The sequence below is a fragment of the Eleutherodactylus coqui genome, chromosome 12 (assembly GCF_035609145.1).
Source record: "Eleutherodactylus coqui strain aEleCoq1 chromosome 12, aEleCoq1.hap1, whole genome shotgun sequence".
Lineage (NCBI taxonomy): Eukaryota > Metazoa > Chordata > Amphibia > Anura > Eleutherodactylidae > Eleutherodactylus > Eleutherodactylus coqui.
Genome location: NC_089848.1, coordinates 57,562,041 through 57,585,405, shown reverse-complemented (window position 1 = coordinate 57,585,405; position 23,365 = coordinate 57,562,041). Strand labels below are relative to the sequence as shown.

The following is a 23,365-nucleotide window of genomic DNA, read 5'->3' as shown; positions in this document are numbered from 1 at the left end:
TTTTCGTGCGGGTCTCCCGCGGGGACGGCTCCCGCGGGCTTCTATTGAAGCCTATGGAAGCCGTCCGGATCCGCGGGAGACCTAAAATAGGAATTAAAAGTATTTACCATCCGGCGCGGGCGGGGAAGGTCAGCTGTTCCTCACGGCCGCATCTTCCTTGCTTCGGCTCGGCGGATGTGCCCGGCGCATGCGCGCGGCACGTCGGCAACGTGCCGGCGACGTGCCGCCGGCGTCAGGAATTCATCCGCCGGCCGAAAATGAAGATCCGGCCGTGAGGAACAGCTGATCTTCTCCGCCCGCGCCGGATGGTAAATACTTTTAAATTCTTATTTTCGGCGCTCATGTCCGCGGGGCAGGAGGGACCCGCTGCAGATTCTACATGTAGAATCTGCAGCGGATCTGATTTTCCCCGTGGACATGAGGCCTTAGTGTTTAAAAAAAAAAAAAAAAGTTCATGGCTGCAACAATTAACTTGCTAAGATATAGTTTCATAATTTACATAAATCTATCGAAACACCACCTCAAGTAGCAGGAGTAGTCATGCAGCTAATTAATCTAGGTGTCCTGGAATTTTTGGGCACATTGTCATTGTTTGGATGCCATTATACAAGCGCTGCTACCACTCGCAACTTAGAGCTAATTGAAAGGCTGAACTATACTTTAGCCCGGCAGCCAACCTTATAATGCGAGTGCCGGTGGCGGCTGCTAGCATTGGTATTATGGGATCCTTTCTATGGCTGGAGAATTACTAATCACACAACATATAGGACCATAATCTACTGTCTGACAACCATCTGCAGATTACTGGGGCACTTGCATTGAGGTTTTATCTGTGAATTGTTGCTGTTCATAGATCATGGACTGTCATAAATATCCTAGTAATGTGCTATCATTGGGGTTAGAAAAGCCGATTTAATTCAGAATATAACATGTTCCATGTCTCCTAAAGCTGGGGTAGTTGTGCTAATTACTAATGCCACTGCCACGCTTATTACTTCCACATCTCTGCATGAGATTAACCCTGCTGCTCTTATATTCCAATGAAAGTTCTATGTTTTATTATAAATTCCAATAATAGACTATTAAAACTATGTATCGATTCTGTTTATCGACCTAAGGTTTCCAGAATGCTGCTTGCCACGTCCTATTGGCTTAGCCGATTCATCAGAAATACAGAAAGCCGTTGCTGCATTGATAAGTGCCCAGAACCCTTTGATAATAGTTGGAAAAGGTACATGATAAGATTTTTTTTTTTTTTTTTTTTAATCTATCATCATCCAGTGACAGACAAGCAATTTGCGGACACATTTATGCATCCGTAATGCGTCTGAGTGCCGTGGTCTGACCGCAAATATCCTGACCCAAACTCGGAACATTGTAAATTCCTATGATACTTGGAGTTTGGGTCAGGCCAGGACACTTGTTTGTATTTCAGATGCATAAATGCGTCCATAATATGCTCATTTGTCACCAATCTTATTAACCCCTTCGCATTAGCCATACAGCTATATATGTTCTAAGTCCATATACCCCACGCAATAAGGACGCATATACGCTTCCAAAACATATACTGTGTATGGAGTGGGCTTTGACAGCCGACACCCACCTGCAACCACCGTGATCAGCAATAACAAGGATCATGGCTGTCAACCCAATAAATGTCAGTGTCAATTCTGGGAGTGGCATTTGAATGCCCAATTTATTGGTATTCAAAAGTCCCAAATGGCCTCACTGCGATAAGTCTGCAGGTGTGCTATCCAGGTGTCATGGCAGCCTGGCGCCTTTTAAAGGCCCCTAAGGCTGTCATCCTTGTTTGCCTGTTAAGAAATTCCTGTGGTATGTCTTTTATAAGAAACCTGTTAGGATACAGTATAATGCAATACCATTGTATTGCATTATACTGTATAAGCAATCAAATGTTCACAAATTCAAGCCCTGTATGGGGACTAAGAAAAATGAGTAAAATAAAGACCTTTTTAATGCAAAAAATATTAGCCGCATAAAAAATAAAGTAAAAATGAACCCATCTCTGGTAGAGCTCGTGGAAAAAACAAGTTGGGGTGCATCTCCCGGGTTGACTTTTCTTCTGCATCAGAGGCCCTAGTGCTCGTCTGTCTTTGAGGAGGATGTGGGGGTCACTATGGCTGGCGGTTCAGGGTCAAACTAATATTGAACCGCGCCTCCTTGTCTTCTGAGGGGTCATACTGTAAACTGTTTGCCCTCCTCAGTGGGGTAAATAAGGAGAGTCTAGTGCCAGCCCCGAAGTCACCTAGCTCTGAAAACCAATGAAGGAAGAGATCTGTCCCACAGGCACTAAGCTAAAATTGACTAGCTTGGTGCCTGCAGGCGGGTATAGCCGGTAGAGGAGCTAACTTTCTTTGCCTAGTGTCTGCCTCCTAGTGGCAGTAGCTAGACCCATGGTCCTAGGCTGTGTTCCCCAATGCAACTGACGTGATGCCTTTCTTCCTTTGGGGAACCCTACACAGTCTTCCATGAATGTAAAATCTTTCACATGGCATGACTTTATAGTACCGTTTAGTACCAATGTATAGAATATACAATTCTAAATAGCGATCCCTTATATGTTCATACATAGCATTATGTGAATATTCTTTTCCTGATTTTAGTTCATATATTCTAGGTGCTGCATTCTCGCGTGCAGAAGACAGCATTCGGAGATTGGTAGATGAATGTGGATTGCCTTTCTTGCCCACTCCTATGGGCAAAGGGGTTGTACCTGACAATCATCCGCTTTGTGTTGCTGCAGCAAGATCCAGGTATTTTTTATAATTGCTACTTGACCAATAATACTTACTCATTAAATGCCGGTTTATCCTTCTATTGATGAATCAGAATAGGTTTCACTTTAAAGGGGTTGTACCAGAATTGCAAATTGTTGCCTAACCTAAGGAGAGTAAGAAGTAAAAACATGTCCCTATGTATACTTCATGTATACTCCACTGCATCCCACAGCATATAAATGCAAGGTGGCATCCTGCCACCAGATAGAGAAATGGGGTGAGTCCAGAGATTCCAAATGAACTATAAATATATTCCTGCTACTGTGGGATAAATCTCTGAGGACCGCCGTCACCCCTCAAAAGTCATAACCATAAATATCCCATGATAGATCATAATAGTATCAGATAAAGAACAAGGGGAACGGTCCCAATACAAGCAGTCAAATATGGCAAAGTTCTTGTCCACCAGAGGAAAAAAGGAGAGGGACATCAAGCCAAAATAATCCTGATATATGCATGTGACCATGTGAATGCATCCTTAGTAGTGATCTGGGTGGTCCTAGTCAGCAACTGACAGCCTTCCCTGTATGAGATGGCACAACTTAAGTGCCCCGGTGCCCGCTGCTATACAAAAGCATATAGTCACTAAAGATACAGCAGCACTCTGCAGCTGCTAATACATATGCAGACATTGAATGTATGCATTATTTTAGGTCACATTTGGAGCAGATGGGCTTGCACAATTTGATCACAATGTGTGCTAAGAACTTCCAATGTATATGTATAGTAAAAGTAGTAATACAATTCTAAACAATCTTCATACTTCGTGTCTGCCTATTTCTCACTGCTTGCTGCTGTAATGTTTGTGTTTGTTTGCATTCGTCATAGTAGCATGCACCCGTACATACACTTCACGTGGTTTAGATGGACAGGCTAGAATATCCTTTTCATTTAGGTTTTTCCGCACTCTATTACTTGCAATGTATTCACAATATCTCTGTAATCCCGTCATTTGTTCTGGCGTCTTATGACTGACATTTATTTGTTCTTCACCAGTGCACTGAAGAACGCTGATGTTATTCTGCTGCTGGGTGCGAGGCTGAACTGGATTTTGCACTTCGGTCTTTCACCGCGGTTTCGACCAGATGTAAAGATTATTCAGGTCAGGAATCGGCTTGTTTTGGCTACAGATACGCACTGCAACTTGATATCAAAGTGAAGTGTTTACTGTTGAGCAAGAACTTTATGAGCTGCCACTAAAAAGTTTATTGAAAAGCAGTTTATTCATATAGATGTAATAATAGAACATATTGGATACATCTATAGAGGACAATGGAGGTGTTGTACATACAGAGCAGCCTGTTTGTATGATAACAAGATGGTATCTGTGGGGTCTGGGTGTTCAGACCCTCACTGATCACTACAACATAGGGGCCGCAAGGATAGACAAAGGACAGACCCTTTATATTCCATGAGCTTTGTTTGGCCTCACTTGGCAGAGCTGCTGACCAGCCATAGACTGCATATTTATTTTGATAGTCAGGGCCCTTTTACATTAAGCGATAGTCGTTCTGATTTTAGCTTGATCGTCGGAAATCTGACTGATAACCATGCCGTGTAAATACCAGCAGCGACTAGATGACGCACAATAATTAGTGCATCGTTCAGTTTCTGTTGGCATAAAAATCAATGGATGATGGGCCTGCATGTTGTGATCACAGTTCACAGATGAAGGACTGTCTGTTTACACAGGCCCATCGTACTTTTGATTTTCATGCCGGCAGAAACTGAACATTGAATGATCGTTGTTCAGTTGCTACTGGTATTTACGTGGGATAATCATAGTTCAGCTTTCTGCGATCCAGCGAGAATCTGAATGATTATCTTCAGTGTAAAGGCGGACAGCCGGCACTATCTTCGGCATGCTCCATCTCCATTGACTATTGTCCCATGTAAAAGGACTCTTACCAATAAAGTAACTGGAGTGTAGGATCAAGGGAACCAAACTGAAAAATTACACAGAGATCAGAGCGGAAGTCTCTGCTCCAACCTCTGTGTAGTGGCCGTCGCTTGTAACTGCAGGCACGGCTCTCATTGATTTCAATCCGAGCCACACTTGCAGTTAAAAGCGCCCGCCACTACAAAGAGGTTGGAGCAGAGACTTCCGCTCAAACCCGTGTGTAATTGCAGCGCTGTCAGCGGGCGCACAATGAGCTGATCAGTCAGGGTCCCAAGCCACAGACCCCCAGCCAATCAACTATTGATGACCTATCCTGAGGAGAAGTCATCAATAGTATTTTCCCAGGAAAACCCCTTTAATGTGAAAAGGAAGGAGTTGTGTGATCAGTGGCCTGCAAATAACCTTTAATCAGTATACCTGAATAATAGGGTAATGCCATAAGTTACCCATACTGTTAGTTTATTCTCTTTCTCAAGCGGAATTCCAGTTGTATTAGGCATGTATAACCTTTTTCTACTAGCCAATCTGATGCTCCTCTTATGCCCGACACAGGTGAAAGATGTCACCAGCTTCTGCATAGAGAAGACTGTGCTGACGGCCATCTCTGTAGGCCATTTTAAAATACCTCTTCCTACTGTGTCTCAAAGTTGCCTTAAAGGGGTTGTCCTGCGAAAGCAAGTGGGGTTAAGCACTTCTGTATGGCCATATTAATGCACTTTGTAATATACATCGTGCATTAAATATGAGCCATACAGAAGTTATACACTTACCCCCTCCGGTGTTGGCGTCCCCGTCTCCATGGCGCCGACCGAAACCTTCTTCTCCCTGGATTAGACGCGCTTGCGCTGAAGTGGCCGCTCCGGCGTGCTCGCGCCGCACAGGTCTTCTGCGCATGCTTCTTCTACTTTTGTTGCCACCCTTGTCCAGTATATTGTGTGTAATACATCTGTCTTCATTGATGGGATTATGTCCCGCACTGTGTGCATAGTAAGAGGGTGCTGCTTATAATGAGGAATGTGGCCGGGGGAGAGGTTTACCGTGGGAGGCATTGCCTATCCCAAGTACTGAACTGCGTAAGCCATGGATCTTTATGCCTAGAATACATAAAATGGCCATTTTCACTTAGCATAGATAAGTATAGTAGTGAAAGAATTCATAATATTTAGCGATAGTTTTATTTCATTTCCCATTTGCTTATATAGCATGAACATATTTCGGGGGAGTCCCAAATTCCTATAAATCTAGTTTATTAGCGTCATGCTTTTGCAGGATTAAAACATAGAGATTCAATTTATTTTAGAAACTCTACTTATATAACTTGTGTGGTTTTCTTTTTCTGTATCTGACAGGTTGACATTTGTGCAGAGGAGCTGGGTAATAATGTTAAACCTGCAGCAAGCCTCCTGGGGGATGTTAATGCAGTGACTCAGCAGGTAATTGAGAACATGGTATAAAGATCTGTCTCTCTAAGCTGTCACTTATGACAGCAGCGGCCCTTCATGCTGCAAACTTTTATCTGAAACTTCCAGAGTGGAAACTTTGCAATTTAATTTAAAACGTTTTACAACTCATGTCCCCTGCCTTAAATCATGCCCACCATGCACACTCCTGTTTGAGCCCCCCGTGCATCAAAAGCGCTGCGGAATAAGTTGGTGCTATAGGGCGCCTGCACACGAGCGGAAATTCCGCGGCGGGATTTCCACTGCTGGAAGCCTGCATAGGATTGCGTTAACAAACGCAATCCTATGCAGACGGCCGCGCTAAGTCTCGCGCGGCAAACAAACCGCGGCATGCTCTATTTCTGTGCAGGGCACGCAGAGCCCCGCCCAGAAACGTCACTCACCGTCCGCCGGTTCCGGTCTGCACATGCGCCAGCTGCCTGGCAAACCGGCACATCAAACAGCCGGGGCCGCTGGCGAGTACGCGCTGGTCCCTGCAGGTGCTCGGGTCGGGTCCCGCGGCGAGAATTCTTGCCGCCGGATCCGACCCGCCCGTCTGCAGGCGGCCATACAAATAAAAATTATGTACAAAGCCACCTCTTTAAATACATAGTATGTCTTACATCTATATGCAGTGCATATAGTGCTTCAAGGGAACCTACCATCAGGTTCATGCTGCCCAAACTTCAGGCGGCATGAACGTGGGGCAGGCATGCACATTGCACGCATGTATGTAGTGTTCTGAAATGCTGCAGTGTTTCAGAATAAACCTACTTTCAAGTTTGACTCGGAAGGGCGCTCGGAGTCATGGGGGCGGCACCGCGTCAGCCTCATCCTGCCTGCAGCTTGTAGAAGGACAGCTCCCTACCCTCCTATGCATACTTTATATGCTGCGGTTGGGAAGAGGCCGGCATAGTAATGTGTTCCCTTTTTAACTCTTTGCAATCCAATTTTGGATTCAGGGTTTTCTAGGGGGCTTTCTCTTTCTGCCATTATACAATGGTGCCATCTGCTGGCTAGAGCCAGTACTGCGGTATGAGACATGCTGGAGAGGCCCTCAACGACAGAGCGGTCAGTAATCTACAGTAAGAATACCCTGCCGACATCTTCTGACATCGGAGCTGTACAGCCTTTAATCAGAATGTCTTTAGACGTCAGATTGGAAAGGGTTAAAATCAATGCCATGCGATTTACGTGGCCTTATTTAAATAGATTAACATAGAAAAGCTGAGCTCGGTAATAGAATTCTTGGGTCAAAATCTTATAAACCTATAGAAGTAAAGATCTGAAAAGTCTCACAGACCTGATTACCCCACTCAAACAGGCTAATTGATAATTTTCCATTTACACACCGTGATACAGAGAAAGTTGTCAATCCCTGCGTGGATGGGATACTTACTGTCTTGACTTGGCATCCTGTCAGAATTAATGCTATAATCTCATAAAACGTGGAGCTCCGCTTCTATTTCTCTATCCTATATTAATCTCCGATAGGGAAGTTTAAATCGTCTGACAAGTTCCCTTTAGAACTTGTAACCAGGGGCGTAACTATAGAGGATGCAGTTGCACCCGGGCCCAGGAGCCTTAGGGGGCCCATAAGGCCTCTCCTCTCCATATGGGGAGCCCAGTACTATGAGTAAAGCATTACAGTTGGGGGCCCTGTTACAGGTTTTGCATTGGGGCCCAGAAGCTTCAAGTTATGCCTCTGTGCAGCATGGTTTAGGTATGGGTATGGGTACAGATACAGATAGAGGGGGGGCCCCAGCGCACCTTTTGCATCAGGGCCCCTGAGCCTTTAGTTACGCCCCTGCTTGTAACATATAACCAATTGGTATGGGAAAGGGAGAGTGTTACAATCGTGTGGGCAGGCAAAGCACGGGACCCACACGATCGTGACCAAAGGGGACGCACACTGGTATCACCAGGGTCACACGGGACTCGCACCGATTTCAGGCAACTGACCCTATGCTAACCAGGGGATAGCCTGGCCCTACCTAAGCGGGGACATTGCCCCAATAAGGGCAGCCCAACGGTCTTCGGATCTGGGCCCTAGCTGATCCTAGGAGCCACGCACCAGAACAGGATGCATTCACATGCCACATAACAGACCCAGAATACACTGCATACAACATGCAACCACTAGTACCAGATTGGAAGCTGAATATAAATACCAGGTATTGGTTGACATTTTGTACAAGATGTTGAAAGCTAGCAGGCCACTTCACGGCTCCTGGTTATACTGCTAGTCCCTACACTAACCAGGAGTCCAGCAGAACCGGACACCGTTCACACCGCACGCTGCAACAGGACACAACACAGATCACAGGTCACACAGCAAGCAAACACAAAACTGTCAGAATTTAAACGTACAAACGGACATGAACCAAGTCACACTGCAAACCTCACCAGACAAGCATTCATAACTACTCACCTGAGGGGCCATGCAGAGACTGACCAGGAGCTGGGTTTATATGTGAGCACAGATCCAGGGGATTGGCTAGCAGGAAGTACCACACCCAGCCAGCTCAATCATTAACCCTGAGAGTGCTGTGCTGCTGGAATCACAATAGTACAACATGTCTCAGCAGCACACGTAACAGTGAGGCGTTGGGCACTTTGCCCATGGCAGAAAAAGCGGCTTGCTATATTAAAAACCTAGCACTGTGTCTTCAATGGAATCTATAGAGGAGGGGGGGGGGGGGCTTTACACAGGCCAACTATCGGCCACAAAATGTTTCAAATGAGTGATTATAATTCCTGTGGACACAGATACAACTGAATATCAAATACTACTTATGCACAAGTGTTTTGAGGTGTTGGCACTTTGCTTTTCTTTTACCTCGTGCAGAATACCCTTCTATTTTCATAAACTAACAACTTTGCATTATTCCATAAGCTTCTAGAGCGGCTGCAAAAAATGTCCTGGAAGTATCCAACAAATTCTGCATGGTGGAATAGCCTGAGGGAGAAGGTCAAGGCAAACGAAGAAACCTCAAAGGTGATCATCCATAATAAAAGTAATGATCATTAAAAATAAAGCTTCTAATGAGCTTTGTTAGTTGGGTGTAATTGTCTTCTCAATTCTACTTAGGAATTGGCATCGGGGACATCGGTTCCAATGAACTATTACACTGCCTTTCGCTACGTGAAGGAGGCTTTGCCTAATGACTGTATTATCGTGAGTGAGGGGGCTAATACAATGGACATTGGCCGCACTGTGCTTCAAAATCTTCACCCACGGCACCGGTAATTGTGTTTAAGGGGAATGTGTCACCATTTATTTTTATTTAACTAATTAAAACCAGATAGTGAAGCATTTTACATTTATGTAATCTGCTTTGATTTTCTCATTTCTACTTGTTTTTATTTGGCTGTCTGAACATGACTAGGCCATCTTGTCTGAGCTGCTTTTAACAGCATCTAGAGATGCTTTGCAGCAGCTTCATGGGCCAGTCACACAATGGACAGGAACTGACCCATTGATTTGTATGGGAGACTGTTCTAGACATGGTCTGTGACATCTGCAAAGGTCATTTTGCAGGGAGGGGGAGTAGATGGTCACAGCTAATCACCTACCATTGAATGGTGGATCCTGTGTTATCTATATCTAGGTGTTTACCTTTCAGTACAATCCTGCCCGTGGTGATAATGAGATGACTGCTGCAAAGGTTTCTCTACAGATCAGGAAGTCTCAGCCTATTAGGCTCTGTGGTGAGCGTAAGGGTGCTTTAACATGTGACTACCTGTTGGCTGTAGATGTCTGACAGGTTGTCCCAATGATGGTCGTTCCTGTGCTTTTACACAGTGACCATCAAACCACAGCTCTGGTTCTATCAGTGATAGAATTGATTTGGTCTCATTTAAAAGCCAAGAATCCAGTCTTTAAAAAGACTTCAAAAGCATATCAGTAGCACTAATCAAACCCGAGCTACAGCCATTTAAAGTAGAATGAGCTCTGTTCTAGACTGTAGTGTCCTTTTCCTACAGAGCGTGGAGTAATCTGTAGGTGGTTAAGCACTCACATGCAAAGTGAGTGCACATGCACAGTTGCATTACAAAAGCGATCTTTGTAATGCAATGCAACTGTGAGGTGCTGATAGGCTGCAGTGGCAGCTGGGAGCTTAAGGTCAGAAGCGGCGCTCCAATGGTATGTGGAAATATAAGAGAAACAGAATTGGTATGGAAGGAGACTCACCGCAACTGAACCGGTCCTCTGGATCAGAGACCGGTCAGTTTGTTGATCCACGTGAGCCTCTCAAACCAAAATTTAGTATGATAAAAGTTGGCGGTCCTAAGACATCCCTGAGGGAGAGCAGCAGCGAGCGACTCCAAACAAGTGTGTTGAGGAGGAAAAAGTATACAATCAAGGTAAGGGAAAAAACTCACTTTATGCGCTCCGACAAACTTTGTCAATATATGTAGGGATCTTACTTGTTGTGGGGTGCCTGGACTCCTGGCACCCCCAATATCCAAGAGAGCAGAAAACTCCAATAGAACAGGCGTATTCCTTGTAGGTCAATTTATTACATTTAAAACAGGTAGATGGTGCTGCGACGCGTTTCGGCTTGTGTCAAGCCTTTTTCAAGCATAAGAGACAAATGACAAGTGGTCTCTATTTATAGCAAACATACACTTAGAAAGGAAAGGAAGGGGAGGGGGAAGGAAGGGAAACGATCTGCCCTGTCACTCCCCTCCAATAGACATAGCTTTCAAATAATTAGTGTGTTGTGCTGAATATGGTATCATATCCCTGTAATAATGATATTTTCTTAATACTGTTTCCATAATACAGGCAGATTAAGTCATGTAGAGCCCAGGGTGAAGAGGGAATGTTATGGCATTTCACTAAGGGGGGGGAGTTCCTTAGGACATGAGTGTAAGCATTTTGTAACCTTAGTTACAAGTGAGAGGCGTGGTAATATTACGTCACCTCTAGGGATTCTCTTCCAGTGTCATAGGAAAAAGTCACGTGGTGCCGCATAGAGCGTGTTGACGTCCATACGTGTGGACGTCACATCATGCGACCGCACGATCACTTCCAGCGACATAAGTAAAGTCACGTGGTGCCGCGTGAAGCGTGCTGACGTCCGAACGTAGGGACGTCGTGTCACATGACCGCACGATCAAGATCACGTGAGGGGAGAGGAAGAGGTGTTCATAGACTAAAATACATCGGCAATTTATCATGTGACTAACTATAGTGGCTCCATCGGATCAAGTAGATAGAGGGGGTCTAAAAGTCAAAACGACATTGTGTCATGTGACTACCTAAAAGGAAACCCGGTAAGGTGTCACATTCAAATATTGATACTTTTTGCATCCCATATTACAGAATGCAGGTTATACAAGGAAAGAGGGAAATGGAAGTGGGAAGGGGAAGGGAATAATGGGTACCAAAATGTATTGTATTATAGTTGCACATTGGATATAGTGGATACGCAGATATAGCCTAAATATACATTCATGTGTATACAGGGTATATCAAAAATCATAATTAATAAGGATAGAACCATATTGCATAAATCATATACTATACATTATACAGTTAAAATCTAATTACTAATAAAATATATATTAATCCTGTAATAAATACAATGATAAATAAATATCCTCATAAAAATGTCCGAGTAAAAACTGAATAAAAGGTTATCCTTAATAAACTTTCTCCAGAGTTTCGTTTAATCCTATGGGGTGTAATGTATTGAATTTAAATATATAAAACATTTCTTTTCTTATTAACCTGGAATGTTCGCCTGGTGTAATTTGTTCTAGTGGGGTGATGGATAGTCCTGAAGGGTCTGCATTATAGTAAATTGAAAAATGTTTAGAGACACTATGCAATAAATATTGTCTTTTGATATTGTAACGATGTTGGTTTACCATAATGCAGACCCTTAGGGCTCATTCAGACGAGCGTGTTTACATGCGTTCATAAGTCCGCACAAAACCATGTGTCAATTAGAACCATTGGTTCCCTATTCACATGTCCGTGTTTTACATGCATGGAAACGCACGTACCTGCAAAACATAGGACATGCGTGCACCTTAGGTCTGTGGTGCGTGTCAATATTCCCCGTGGGGAGTCCACTCATCACTGAACACTATGAAAGCACTGTCACAGTGTCCAGTGACAAGGGGACTCCCCACGGGGAGTAAAGAATCCCCTGCCACAGCTGTGATAGTTGTGGCAGAGGATCGCAATGTTCTGCCATTGCTTTCAATAGGGCCGCCACTGCTGCAGTAATTTTCAGAGAGAGGCTTTAAATATAAGCCCTTCCCTGAAAATCATCTCTAGCAGGTGTAAAAAATAAAAACAAAATACTCACCTCCCCGCTGGGGCTCAGGCGCAGCTTGTTGCTTGGGTCCCATCACTGTAATGAAGTTCTTTCAGTAGGCGGGGATTTAAAATCCCTGCCTACTTAAAGGGCTGCGTCTGATTGGATTGGATGAGCGCTCAGCCAGTCACAGGCAGCGCTCAGCCATTCATTGAATACAATGAGCTGAGCGCTCAGCCAATCGGTCGCAGCCCTTCCAGCAAGCAGGGATTTTAAATCCCCGGCTGCTGAAAGAACTTCATTGCAGTGACGGGACCCAAGCAGCTAGACGCCCCTGAGCCCTGGCAGCAGCGGAAAGATGAGTATTTAATATTATTTTTTACACCTGCTAGGCATGATTTTCAGGGAAGGGTTTATATTTAAAGCCTTTTCCCAAAAAATCACTGCAGGTGTTGCCGGCAGATCATGGTTTTCAATGTGGCCGCCGGCAGCATCCGCAGCCCCGTTGAAAGCAATGCCGTACGGACCTGTGTTCACGCCTGTTTGGGTGAAAAAAGGCACGACAATGCACTTTACAAAGCAGACACAAATTTGCCCTATTGCTGCATTTTTCGCCCGCCGTAAAACGCAAACGCCCGTGTGGAGGCACCCGAAGTGACAGACTGTTGAATTCAGCATGCCTTTCACTATACTATGCTGCAGGCAGCCAGGACAGCAGAAGGGATCCGACAGGTTCCCTTTAAGGCCCAAATCAGACCACATTCTTAGAGTAAAATCATAGCCGATTAATCTCCTGATTTAGAGTTTCAAATAATTTTTCCATTTATGCTATTTTTCCAACAGACTCGATGCCGGCACTTTCGGCACAATGGGCGTGGGTCTGGGATTTGCCATAGCAGCAGCCATGGTTTTAAAATATGAAGCTCCAGAAAAACGTGTTGTTTGCGTAGAGGGGGATAGTGCCTTTGGCTTTTCTGGTATGGAGGTTGAAACCATTTGCAGGTAAGACTCATCAAAAAAATAAGAGCTAACTTTTTGTAAGCCGTTGTATTATTTACTCTTAATACATCATGTGTGCAAAGGGATTGTAGAATGAGATCTTGCAAATGTGAAACAAGGCTTTCATCGGGTGGAACGTGGCATTAATTGACCTAATATAGTATTTTACTGTACAGGCCTCTTTTCATCCATGTACAACAAACAGTTTGCAGTATTCTGTTGCTAATGAAACCCGCAGCATTTATGACAAATATTTGCAATGAATAATTCAAAATTGTATGTATTTCATAATAATCTTTATTTGTGTAGCGCCAATTTATTCCGCAGCGCTTTTAGGCATGGGACAACACAGAAAATACAACAACAACATGTGATCTACAATCAGTTTGAAGTCAACAGGGTGGGGTGGGGGTGATACAGGAGGTACAAGGAGGGGGGGAGATAAGGCATGGGGAAACACAGGCAGTACGGGAATACATGTGAAAATCAGATATTAGGAAGCAAATGGGGTGGGGTGGTAAGGAGGTGCAGGAGTAGAGGTTGTATGCGATAGGCAGGGTGGAAGTTGTGGGGAGTTGTAGGGAGGGGCAGGGGGACTAGGTCAGGAGATTTGGTATGCTTCCCTGAAGAGGTGCGTTTTTATGGCACGTCTTAAATTTTGTGCATCAGGAATTGTCCGGATGCCTTGGAGTAGAGCGTTCCAGAGGATGGGTGCTGCTCTGGTGAAGTCCTGTAGGCGAGCATGTGAGGTTCGTATTAGAGGGGTGTTTAGTCTGAGTGTGTTAGCGGATTGGAGTGTGCAGGCTGGGTGGTATATAGACAGGAGGGAAGCGATGTATGGTGGTGACATGCCATGGAGCGCTTTGGAGGTGAGGAGCTTAAATTCGTTCTGCAGTGGATGGGCAGCCAATGGCATAGTGCAGAGGCATCTGAGTAACGGCTGGATAGAAAAATGAGCCTAGCTGCCGCATTTAGTATGGATTGGAGAGGGGAGAGTCTGGTGTGGGGGAGGCCGATGAGTAGCGAGTTGCAGTAGTCGAGTCGGGAGTGGATGAGGGCGAGCACGAGTGTCCTTAGTGTGTCCGTGGTGAGGAACGGACGGATTTTGGCAATATTTTTGAGGTGCAGGTGGCATGCTTGGGCCAGAGATTGGATGTGAAGGGTAAAGGAGAGGTCAAAGTCCAGTGTGACCCCAAGGCAGCAGGCGTCTGTCTGGGTTATGGTGGTGCCAGACACTAGAATGGAGATGTTGAGGGGAGGTTGGTTGGAAAGTGGAAAGACAAGAATGATCAATTTTGGGGAAGTTAAGTTTGAAATTTGGATTTATTTATCCAACATGTGATTTATTCCACATATGAAAAACTCATATCCTCCGTAACTTGAGGTCCATCGTCCAGCTGCCACTAGAGCTGAGAGCTTCAATGGGCGGTCCTGTCAGTGACTCGCAGTTATCTATGTATAACTATGAACAGAAATGGCTGTCAATCATAATGGGTCCGCTCAATGAACCTCGACGATCAGAATGAGTAGAGGTTTAAATGATAAAGACACAAGTTCTACTGAATCTTTCCTCACAAATCTATATATCAGTCTGCTCAACTCATCCTGCTCCATAATACCATGCCTACAGTTTGGACAGCATGTACAAGCTGACAGGTTCCCTTTAACTCAATTGTTCCATTGGGTGAACAATGGAGATCTGATTGCCATCCACTGGACAGCTAGTGGAGATATAAGAATATATAGCAGCCATTTAGTCTCTCTCATTGTACAGTATAACTAAGTATCTTACACAGATGGAGAATAGACTGAATTATTCTAAGGTACATCCTCCTAAAGGCCCTTTTGCAAGCAAAGATAATCTTTCAATCTATTTGCATAAAGTGTTAATGGCCATTACCACTTTATCATCTTCATTTGCATGTAAAAGGCCCTGCATGAGTTGTTTGCAGAGCCCAGCTTGTGTTTAAACACACCCAGCTGCATTGTTCTCCTCCTGGCTGCAGACAGATTGCATTGTTCTCTCCCAGCTATTGTAAACTTGCCATGGGGAGAACATCCTATGGTCTATTGAAAGATGAAGGTGTTCGCCTTATCTGTCAGTGGCTGAACATTGGATTTTAAGTTAATCTTAACCGTGCACGATGCCCGCTTTTACATGTAACGATTATCGCTCATTTTCGGACATGTGAACGAATTTTGAGCGATAATCGTTGCGTGTAAAATGGCCTTTGCTCAAGGCCCCCTGTATTTATGTGTACCTCTGCAAGTGAAAAGAAGTTTCCTTACGTAAAACATGATGATTAATAGATGGTTTGTATTTTTAGATATAACCTTCCTATTGTAATAATTGTGGTAAACAACAATGGAATTTATAGTGGATTTGATGAAGACTCTTGGGCCGACATGTTAGAGGCCGGGGATCCTGCTTCCATGTAAGTTATATCATGTGCTTTTCAGTTCGAACTGTCAAGTGGGTTGGATACAAATTTGCCCATGAAAATATTTTTTTATTGAAATTTATTAGTATTTTCTTTTATGGTTTTATAAAATTAAGGCCATTTGTGAAAACATATTTTGTTTTGTTTTTTTTTCTTTTTATACATGCATGTACTTGTATATAAATTTATATGGATTAAAATTGGGTAACCCGACGGCCATGTTCTTGAATATTAGATTTACAAGGCTATATCCATTGCAATTTTTGGTTGCACACAGTTTACAATGCTGACTGCCTTATTACTGCCTGTAGGTGCACTAGAAATAAAGGGCTTCCGTATCCCTACAACAGTTGTGTACATATCTGTATAGACTATTCTAAGGCGATGTGAAATCTAGCCGCAGGGCACAGCCAGATGCTGAAATGCTGATTCACTTAAAAATAAAACTCTGGGCAATTCATAAATGGGCCCAACTAGCATAATCTATTGTATCCGAATGGTTTTCAAGGTTCTGTATACACTGCAGACCGTTCACTCACCAGGAAATAGCTACTGCTACATGTTACTGGGCTGTACAGGAAAAGTTGGCAAAATGCCGCCCCGACTTTGATATCATTTAGGCCTCTGCAGCTGTTAGCTAAAATTGTTATTCACAGATTTCCTGCTCTGCCCGCCCCAAGTTTGGGAAGTCAATGGGAATTACGCAAACAGTGTAGCACTACAAGCTATGCTGTTTCTGCTGGCTGTGCTATTGTTAAAGGGGTGGTCTTGCGAAACCAAGTGGGGGTTATACACTTCTGTATGGCCATATTAATGCACTTTGTAATATACATCGTGCATTAAATATGAGCCATACAGAAGTTATTCCACTTACCTGCTCCGTTGCTAGCGTCCTCGTCTCCATGGTTCCGTCTAAATTCGCTGGCAGCTTGCTTTTTTAGACGCGCTTGCGCAGTCCGGTCTTCTCCTTTCAGCACGAGCCGCTTCAGTGTGCTCCCCGCTACAGCTCTTCTGCGCATGCGCAGACGAGCTGTCACTGCTCGGGAGCGCGCTGGAGCGGCCATTCTGTACCTTCCTCTGTTAGAGGAAGGTGCAGAGCTGCCGAGCTGTCCGGAGAAGCCGCCCAGCTGTCCCGCCGTCCAGCTGTCCCGCCGTCCTGGTAAGTGATGGGCCGGGGGGGCTGCCGCTGCGCCGGGGGCGGGCTGCGCCGGGGGGGGGGCTGCCGCTGCGATGGGGGAACTAGCACTGGGCCGGGGGGGCTGTCGCTGCGCCGGGGGAACTAGCGCTGGGCCGGGGGGGGCTGTCGCTGCGCCGGGGGAACTAGCGCTGGGCCGGGGGGGGCTGTCGCTGGGCCGGGGGGGCTGCCGCTGTGATGGGGGGGGGGGGCTGCGCCGGTTACCTTCTGCCTGGCGGTGGGTCACTGGTCGGCCGTGTTCACTCCAGGGGTCCGGTCGGCGGCTGCGGGGCGTCTGGTTGCCATGGAGACACAGCTGGTAGCGTCTCGGGAGCGCGCACGTCGGGCTACAGCAAGCGATGCAAAAAGAGCTGGCGGCCATCTTGTGAAAAAGTTTTATAAGTTGCTGAAACGCTGGTACGGTAAGTAGAAACCAGCTAGGAAAGTCATTTACAGGGGTAATTAGTAATGTATGTTTAATTAGGGGGACTGGGCAAAAAAAAAATGTCACTGCTTCCTCGAGACATCTCCTTTAACCTAACTCCCATTGACTTCTGTGGGAGTTAAGGCCCTTTGACACGGGACAAGTGTCAGGCAAGCAATGCCCGATGCTCGTCCCCGTGTATAGTCTCCCTGTGCTGTTACACAGGAGCAAGTATCGCTGGATTGCTCAATGTGGCCAGCAGGGAGGCGGGGGGCTGGAGGAGAATTCTCTGGAAGTAACAATTTAGAACCTTGAGAATGGGAGGAATTGAAAGTCTTTTGAAAAATTGTCATTTTGCACTGAATAACCCTTATTTGTTAAAATCATAAATCCTTTAATAACTAAGCAAATCAAAATGTAAATCATCTGTTCCAATCTACATCTGTTTTGATGAATTACAATGGATAGCATTGCAAACAGTGCCAGGAGCATAGCTGTAGGGGGTACAGAAGTTGCTTTTGCAGCCCAGCTCTGGGCTCTGAGGGGCCCCAAAAGCCCCACTGTCACATAAGAAGAGAGAACCTTGTAACAGATCTTGCATTGGAGTCCATGAGTTTCAAATAACACCTCTACGTACTAAGGGCTCTTTCCCACAAGCGCATATCGGCCGTCTGATATGTGCTGTGATCTGATGCATTGGATTCCAATGCATCAGATCATATGGGCGTATTTCTGAGACAAAAAACGCCCGGCCAAGCCAATATAGCGCTGGGCGTTTTTATGTCGGACCCAAAAGATAGTCCTGGAACTATCTTTTGGGTCGGAATACATCAGCCGCTGCTAAACTCCCTCCCGTAGGTGGGAGTTTAGCAGCGTGGCTCACCTCTCGTTCCTCCCTGCTGGTTCTGTGCAATGAGCGGGGGCGAACCCAATCGCCGGTCCGCCCCGCCTCCTCCCATTGATGGCTATAGACAAGGGGTGGGATGTGGGCGGAGCCAAGCACCCTCTCCCCGCCCCATGTCCATAGCCATCAATGGGAGGAGGCGGGGCGGACCGGCGCTTAGCTCAAATCCTGTCCGACCCCCTCCCATTGCACAGAACAAGCGGGGAGGAACGAGAGGTGAGCCTGCGAGATATGTGTGCCCGTTCAACAGATTTTCCTCTCCCAACGTGAAAACGGCGGCCTGTATGCGCTCATGGGAATAAAGCCCAAGCAATTTACTTTTTAAATATAGATTAATGAGTATCAGTCTTACTTCTGGACATATGCTGTCCCAGTGCAACAACGTTTGTGCGTTGTTTGTTCTTCATGTATTTATCTAAGAATCGTTTTCATTGTACTGTATTGTGTTCTGCTAACCTGAGTATAACAGGAGCATTGTATCATGCCACGCCTAATTTGTTCTTAAAAATTGAAATTTTTTTTAAATTTTTTTTAGAGCGCCTCCTGTTTCTCTGAAACCAAATGCTCACTATGAGCAGGTAATGATGGCCTTTGGTGGGAAAGGATACTTTGTTCGTACTCCAGAAGAGCTGCAGCAAGCACTCTACTCCAGCTTCTCAGATAAGAATGTGCCATCCCTCATCAATGTCATGATAGATCCACAGTCTGACCGCAAGCAGCAGGTAAATTCTTAGAATTTCTTTTCTTCATCAGGTCTGTTCCCCAGGCAGCTACAGGGCTAGGCCAAAATGGGTGCAACACTTGAGTGTTAGAAATAGTTCAAAAGTACAAAAGTTCTGTTTTGCCATAGACTTTAAATATTTGGTGGATCCATTCTATTTTGGCAGCATCTGCCAGTAATTTAAGGTCTGATGCATACTCACTAGATTGTTTAACCCCTTAACACCACCGTGCATACATTCACGTCCTGGGTGTGTGGAGTTTATATGGATGAGGATTGCGAGCCGATCCCACTCCATACTAGGCGGGTGCTGGTTGTCTAATAGCATAGACTGCCTGTCAAATGTGGTATAATATAATACTGATCTATTACATTATACTGTAAATTATTTTTTTAATTATTGGAAATGATAAAGGAAGTTAAAAAAAAATAAATCTTGTTCCCACATTAATAATAATAAATAGCAGATTTGGTATCCCCGCATCTGTAAAAGTCCAATCTATCAAAATGACACATTATTTACATCATCAGAAAAAAAATACACAATGGCATAATTGTGCATTTTTGGTCATGCCATCTCCAAAAAAAATATAGAATAAAAGGCTATTAAAAAGTCATATGGAACCAATAGAAACTACAGGACGTCCCGCAAAAAAGCAGTTCTCACACAACTATATTGACGGGAAAATAAAGAAGTTAGAGCAGTTCAGCAAAAGTAAAACTATATATATTTTGTATCCTTGTAATCAAACTGTCCTACAGAATAAAGTTATTTCATTTTTGTCGTAATGTGCAGTATACCATGGAAAAAAGAACACCCTACCTTTCCCCACCCTCCCAAAAGATGGCAGAATTACATTTTTTTTTTCATTTCACTTATAATTTATTGGAGAAAAAAAAACTTCAAAAAATTTCTGTGGTACATAAAATAGTACCATTTGAAAAATAAAACTCGTCCTGCAATGTCCTTAAGGGGTTAAAGGGGTTGTCTCGCGAAAGCAAGTGGGGTCATACACTTCTGTATGGCCATATTAATGCACTTTGTAATATACATCGTGCATTAAATATGAGCCATACAGAAGTTATTCACTTACCTGCTCCGTTGCTGGAGTCCCCGTCGCCATGGTGCCGTCTAAATTCGCTGGCGGCTTGCTTTTTTAGACGCGCTTGCGCAGTCCGGTCTTCTGCTCTGAGCACGAGCCGCTTCAGTGTGCTCAACGCTACAGCTCTTCTGCGCATGCGCAGACGAGCTGTATCTTCTCGGGAGCGCGCTGGAGCGGCCATTCTGCTACCATCCTCTTAGAGGAAGGCGCAGAGCCGCCCAGCCGTGCCGAGAAGCCGCCCAGCAGAGCCGCCCAGGTAAGTGATGGGTGACGGACTGACGGGGGTGACGCGTGACTGACTGCCGCTGTGGCCCGGGGGCGTAGCGCTGGGGGAGTCGGGGGCGTAGCGCTGGGGGAGCCGGGGGCGTAGCGCCGGTTACCTGCTGCCTGGCGGTGGGTGACTGGTCGGCCGCGTTCAATCCCGGGGTCCGATCGGCGGCTGCGGGGCGTCTGGTTGTCAGGGAGACACAGCTGGTAGCGTCTCGGGAGCGCACACGTCGGGCTACAGCAAGCGACGGGAAAAGAGCCGGCGGCCATCTTGGGGAAACTTTTTATAGGTTGCTGAAACGCTGGAACTGTAAGTACAAACCAGCTAGAAAAGTCATTTACAGGGGGGCTTAGTAATGTATGCTTAATTAGGGGGACTGGGCAAAAAAAAAAATTCACTGCTTCCTCGAGACATCTCCTTTAAATATTTCATGAGCACCTTAACCCCTTAAGGACACTGCCTATTTTGGCATTGAGGACCAAATAATTTTTGATAGATTTTCATCTCCATTTTTCAAAGCCATAACATTTTTATTTTTCAGTCGACGCGGCCGTATAAGGGCTTGTTTTTTGCGTGACGAACTGTAGTTTTTAGGAGTTGCATTTTTGGGTACATAGACTATATTGTAAAACTTTTTGCTGTGTGTCAGTGTTGCAGCTTAGAGGCTACAGGCCTATTAACACGCAATGATTATCGCTCAGAATTCGTTCCAACAACTGAATTTGAGCAATAATTGTACATGTAATTTACATGTAAACGCGGCCATCGGCCACTTTTCTTCGTCTGAACAATGATTTTAAGGTGAACTTAAAATCCATCCTTCAGCCACAGAGAGATAAAGTATTTCTCAACAGGTTGCATGCTGTGTTCTCTACGGGAGTCGGGAGATTACATTGTATTCTGCCGGCAGTCCCGATGAGAACAATGCGGTTGTTTTCGCAGCAGTGCATGTGATTAGTCACACGCTGGGCTCTGCGAACAGCTCCTGGAGGCACATTTACATGCAAATGAAGATGATAAAGTGCTAATGTACATTAGTGTCCATTAACACTTTATGCAAAAAGATCTCTAAAACTTTCAATCATTTGAAAGACTATCTTTGCGTGTAAATGGGCCTAAAGGCGCTAGTCGCATTGGACACAACACTAATACCTGTCTGTGTGCTATCTAATATACAGACACACAATGACATAGATTTGCATGTCCTAATTATCGTCTGTGATGTGGACAAGAGTAGAACATGCAATGACAATTAAAGCAATGCAAGATTTCCTCAGTCCAACTGGCCTCTCGCAGGCAACAGGACACAAGTCACACAGAAAGCTGCACACAAAGGCCACAGAACACAAGCCGCACAAAAGGAAACAAGACTGCTCACCCTGGACACCAGACAGACACTGACAGGGGCCTGTATTTATATATGAACTCAGATCCTGGGGATTGGCTGGCAATAGCAAATTGCACCCAGCCAGCCAAACTATCCCTCACCTGTAAAGGTATGCTCCTGGAACCCTGTAGAACAACAGACTCCAGCAGCATAAACCTGACACTATACTTCTTTTATAGTCAAGGGCATCACTCCCTACTCCAGTTGGCTCTTCTTCTATAAGCTCTGGTATTACATCCATAGTGTCTATAGTAATACCTGTGCAGTCAGTAATTGATCGTTGTGGTCACCTGACGTGTCAATACTACAGGGATCCTGCCAAAACCTTTTGAGATACAATTGAATGTCATTAATAAATATAAGGATCGTAATGACTAGTTTTGGTCAATATTTGAAGCAAGTGGTTTGTGAAGGGCAGGGTTCTCTTTCATGCATCTTTGTAAAGGTGGCTAAAGATAAGTTTACAGTATATACCCGCTTATGCAAAATATTATTGACCATTTCTAATCTCTTTCTTGTCAGGAATTTCCTTGGCTGACCCGTTCCAACCTGTGATTGGCCGCATATTAAGAAACACCTCATGCGATCATCTGTCTGAATCAGATTGGAGACCAACAGCAATAATTCAAACTGAATTTACAAACACTTGTATTAATTACATTTCTGTAATGTTTTACAGGATTAAAACTTAATTTTTCTAATTTATAAAGCAGATACCTGCGGTGTGATTTCCGAACAGAAATAAATAATGATCGTCGCACTGCAACTACTAGTGGAACCGGTTCATGAAACATATGCTCCAACTGAACGACGTATGAGAAGTGAACGACTTCTTGTTCAGTCTCTGCATGCATTTACACTGAACAATCATTCAGATTTTTGCTGGATGAAATAAAATCGCACCATGTTCTGTTTTTGTGTGGATTGAAGTCAATGGAAGCCGCTCGACCCGCGGCCAATCCACATTTGACATTGTGAATAGGTCGCGGGTACCTGCGTTATCGTCTAGTGACTGAGTGGGAAAAATAGAGATTTGAAAGAAAAAAAATCTATAGTGCCAACGGTGAGCCGCGGCGGCCATCTGCAATACAGAAAATACAAGGTACCGGGACAGGGCCGAATTCTGCTGCGGGCTGCCGCATGCGGAATCTGACCCATCCGTGTGAGACCGGCCTTCCATAGATTACAAAGTAACACCCAGACATAAAGATGGTAAATAGTATTAATTTATTGGAATGTTTGCCATTAGATAGAAAGCATTGTAATATCGCAGTCCGGAGCGGCCGCTGTTATCAGGATCGCCGCACTTGATGGAATTGCCGCTCCTTATGAAGCAGATTAGGAATCTACGGATCACGACGGAAAGGACCTGGAACTTACTGGAAGTCCTGGTAGTCCTGATCCAGGTCATCGGCGTTCTCCAGACTTGGACCTTCCTTCAGGTTGTGGAAGGTTCATAGTCCTTCATGTTTGATGAGATGTTAAAGCTGATGGTAAAACTAAGGAGAGAACGACAGAGATTAAAACGG

The 23,365-nt window shown here is 44.9% G+C and overlaps 1 protein-coding gene across 2 annotated transcripts in view; it reads left to right on the top strand.

Annotated features, from left to right (window-relative positions):
- Positions 1 to 22,733, top strand: part of HACL1 (2-hydroxyacyl-CoA lyase 1) — a 33,255-nt gene extending 10,522 nt beyond the window's left edge. The window contains exons 8-17 of one of the 2 annotated variants that reach the window (XM_066584897.1): positions 1,119 to 1,231; positions 2,642 to 2,777; positions 3,798 to 3,903; positions 6,051 to 6,134; positions 9,037 to 9,138; positions 9,232 to 9,386; positions 13,259 to 13,417; positions 15,742 to 15,849; positions 18,893 to 19,079; positions 22,359 to 22,733. In XM_066584897.1, the coding sequence (XP_066440994.1) occupies positions 1,119 to 1,231; positions 2,642 to 2,777; positions 3,798 to 3,903; positions 6,051 to 6,134; positions 9,037 to 9,138; positions 9,232 to 9,386; positions 13,259 to 13,417; positions 15,742 to 15,849; positions 18,893 to 19,079; positions 22,359 to 22,391 (1,183 nt within the window). In that variant the 3' untranslated portion in view covers positions 22,392 to 22,733. The remainder of the gene's footprint in view (positions 1 to 1,118; positions 1,232 to 2,641; positions 2,778 to 3,797; positions 3,904 to 6,050; positions 6,135 to 9,036; positions 9,139 to 9,231; positions 9,387 to 13,258; positions 13,418 to 15,741; positions 15,850 to 18,892; positions 19,080 to 22,358) is intronic. The other variant, XM_066584898.1, reaches the window with a different exon arrangement.
- The last annotated feature ends 632 nt before the right edge of the window (positions 22,734 to 23,365 follow it).